General features: G+C 46.1%; 1 protein-coding gene across 1 annotated transcript; it reads right to left on the reverse strand.

Moving 5' to 3' along the window:
* Positions 1-830: 830 nt before the first annotated feature.
* Positions 831-2000, reverse strand: LOC138889523 (uncharacterized). Its single transcript, XM_070172840.1, has one exon. The coding sequence runs from the start codon at positions 1998-2000 to the stop codon at positions 831-833; it is 1170 nt and encodes a 389-aa protein (XP_070028941.1).
* Positions 2001-2896: the final 896 nt, after the last annotated feature.

The raw sequence follows: 2896 nt of genomic DNA on the forward strand, positions 1-2896 counted from the left end.
TGCTTCTCCCCTCTGGGATTTTTTTCAACTGATTTTTTGTTAGAGACTTGATAGACCCACGAGCCCTTGTCGTCTTCAACTTCGATGAAAGGTACAATGGCATCACTTAGGTCACACATATTATCTTCACCGTGCACCATAATCTCCTGTCTGTCCCAGTCAAATTTAACCATTTGGTGAAAGGTAGATGGCACTGCCTTGGCGGCGTGAATCCAAGGTCGCCCCAGCAAAAGATTGTAAGAAACCGCCACATCTAGCACTTGGAATTCCATGGTAAACTCCACTGGCCCTATTGTCAACTCCAATATTATGTCACCCACTGAATCTTTACCCCTGCCGTCGAACCCCCGAACATAAATGTTGTTCTTATGAATTCTATCATCGTCCACTTTCAGCTTGTTCAACATGGAGAGAGGGCAAATGTTTGCACTAGACCCATTGTCGACCAGAACTCAGGTGACTACAGAATCTTTGCACTTCACCGTCAAATAAAGGGCCCTATTGTGCTCAGTGCCCTCCACGGGCAACTCATCATCGGAGAAAGTAACTCTATTCACCTCAAATATTTTGTTTGCTATCTTCTCCAAGTGATTTACCGAGATCTTGTCGGGAACATGGGCCTCATTCAAGATTTACATCAGCGCCCGACGGTGCTCATCTGAATGGATCAGCAATGAGAGCAATGAGATCTGAGCAGGCGTTTTCCTCAACTGCTCTACAATAGAATAATCAGGCACTTTCATCTTCCTCAAGAACTCTTCCGCTTCCTCTTCGGTCACAACTTTCTTTACCAATACCGGGTTATCCTTAGGGATTCTGACTTTTCTTAACTATTCGGAGGTGAAGCATCTCCCCGAACGAGTCAGACCATGAGCTTCACAAACTTCTTCTCTAACTTCTTTCCCTTTATACGTCACTGTCACTTGCTCATAACTCCAAGGAACAACTTTACTGTTGATTACTGGCAGCTGATTTACTGGTTTTATAATAACAGGCTCTATGCGAGCACCCTTCACGACTACAACAGGTTTACTCGCTACCCTTGGTAACACCACTTTAGCTTTCTCTAGTTTCACTGCACCAATACTTGACGACCCCTTTTCGACTACCAACACTGGCTTATTGTCTGTCTCCTTCAACTGGATCACTGATTTTCCACCGGTTGACTTTTCACTTGGCTTAACTTCGCTGGAACAAATCATCATCACCGTTTGTGAGGGTTTCTTAGCCTCCCCTCCTTTGTGTATCAATTCGATCATATGGGTCTCATGATTAACCGATAACGGATTTTGATTGATATTAGGTGCCTCTAGGGCCTGAACCTCGATCCGATGAGTATCAATGAGCTCTTGAATAGCTGTTTTCAAGTGCCAGCATTTTTCTGTGTCGTGCCCCGTAGCACCTGAACAATACTCGCAACTCACCGAGTGATCAAGATTCCTCGAGGGAGGATTCGACAGTGTAGGCTCAATCGGATTCAACATGCCCAATTGTCTCAACCTGTGGTATAGACTGGTATAAGATTCACCCAACGGAGTGAAAGTCTTCTTCTTCTGCAACATATCATTCTTGGAGGCATGATTAGGCCTGAAACTCGTTCCAAGGGGACTTCGGTAGGCTCTTGGGGGTGGATAGGCATTTTGTGAGGCTGGGTACGGATTTTGTGGAGCTGGTGCACGCCATTGTGCGTGAGTAGGAGGTTGGGTATAGGTTTGTGCGTGATTGACGGAAAAATGGGGATCTGGCGGTGGGTAGTATTGTTGTGGTGGGCTATATGGGATATGGGGGTAAGTTTGGTGATGGGGTCGAAGCTGGTTATAGTACGGTGATGGGCTCCTAGATCCGAACCAGGCTCCAGACTCAATTGTCGCAACGTTCTCTTTCTTCTTTTTCCCAAGTACACCCCCAGTACCGTTTTGAATGGCCTGGGTAGTTACCTTGAGTGCTGAATAACTCATGATCTTGTTGGACTTGAGTCCCTCCTCAACCATGCCTCCCATTTTTACAACCTCATTAAAAAACTTGCCTATCGCTGACACCAAATGACCAAAGTAAGTGGGCTCCAAGGCCTACAAGAAATAATCAACCATCTCACTCTCTTTTATTGGAGGATCCACCCTTGCAGATTTCTCCCTCCAACGAAATCCATATTCTCTGAAACTCTTACCGGGCTTTTTCTCAATCTTTGTCAATGACAGACGGTCTGGAATAATTTCAAGATTATACTGAAAATGGAAGGCAAACGCTTGGGCCAAGTCATCCCATGTGTACCATCTACCATGATCCTATCTAGTGTACCATTACAACGCTGACCCACTTAAACTTTGGCTAAAGTATGCCATCGGTAACTCATCTCTTCCACCCGCTCCTCTCATCTTGCTACAAAAGCCTCTCAAGTGTGCGACTGGGTCAACATGCCTATCGTACAAATCAAACTTGGGTATTTTGAACCCTGCTGATAGTTGAACATCTTGGAACAGACATAAATCCTTATAGGCCACGCTTACTTGACCACCCAGACCCTGCATGTTCTTGAAAGATTGCTCCAAGCTCTTTACTTTCCGAGACATCTCCTCCTGCTCCGAATTCTTAGGTGGCTTCTCCGTTTCTGTCGGGAGATCAAAATGAGGAGTGTAGGAATATGGTTCTGGAACTTTGAAGGTAGGCTCGGGGGGGGGTAATACTGGTTGTCGTGAGTCTGGAACAGAGGCTCACTGGAAGATCGTTGCAATGCGGCAGGTAGAGGCACCACAAAAACAGGGGTAACTGGTGGAGGAGGGCATGTGACTTGTTTGGGTGGTAGAGCTTGGGAAGTGGTGCCATAGCATTGTTGGTAGAGGGGGAAGGCTGGATATGAGTTCACAGTAGGAGGCTCCTGAGATTGAGCCAATGGTGG

Source organism: Nicotiana sylvestris, chromosome 4 (genome assembly GCF_000393655.2).
Source record: "Nicotiana sylvestris chromosome 4, ASM39365v2, whole genome shotgun sequence".
Lineage (NCBI taxonomy): Eukaryota > Viridiplantae > Streptophyta > Magnoliopsida > Solanales > Solanaceae > Nicotiana > Nicotiana sylvestris.

Excerpts from the sequence above, each read along its gene's own strand:
- LOC138889523 (XM_070172840.1), bottom strand. The coding sequence starts at position 2,000 with ATGGGAGGCATGGTTGAGGAGGGACTCAAGTCCAACAAGATCATGAGT.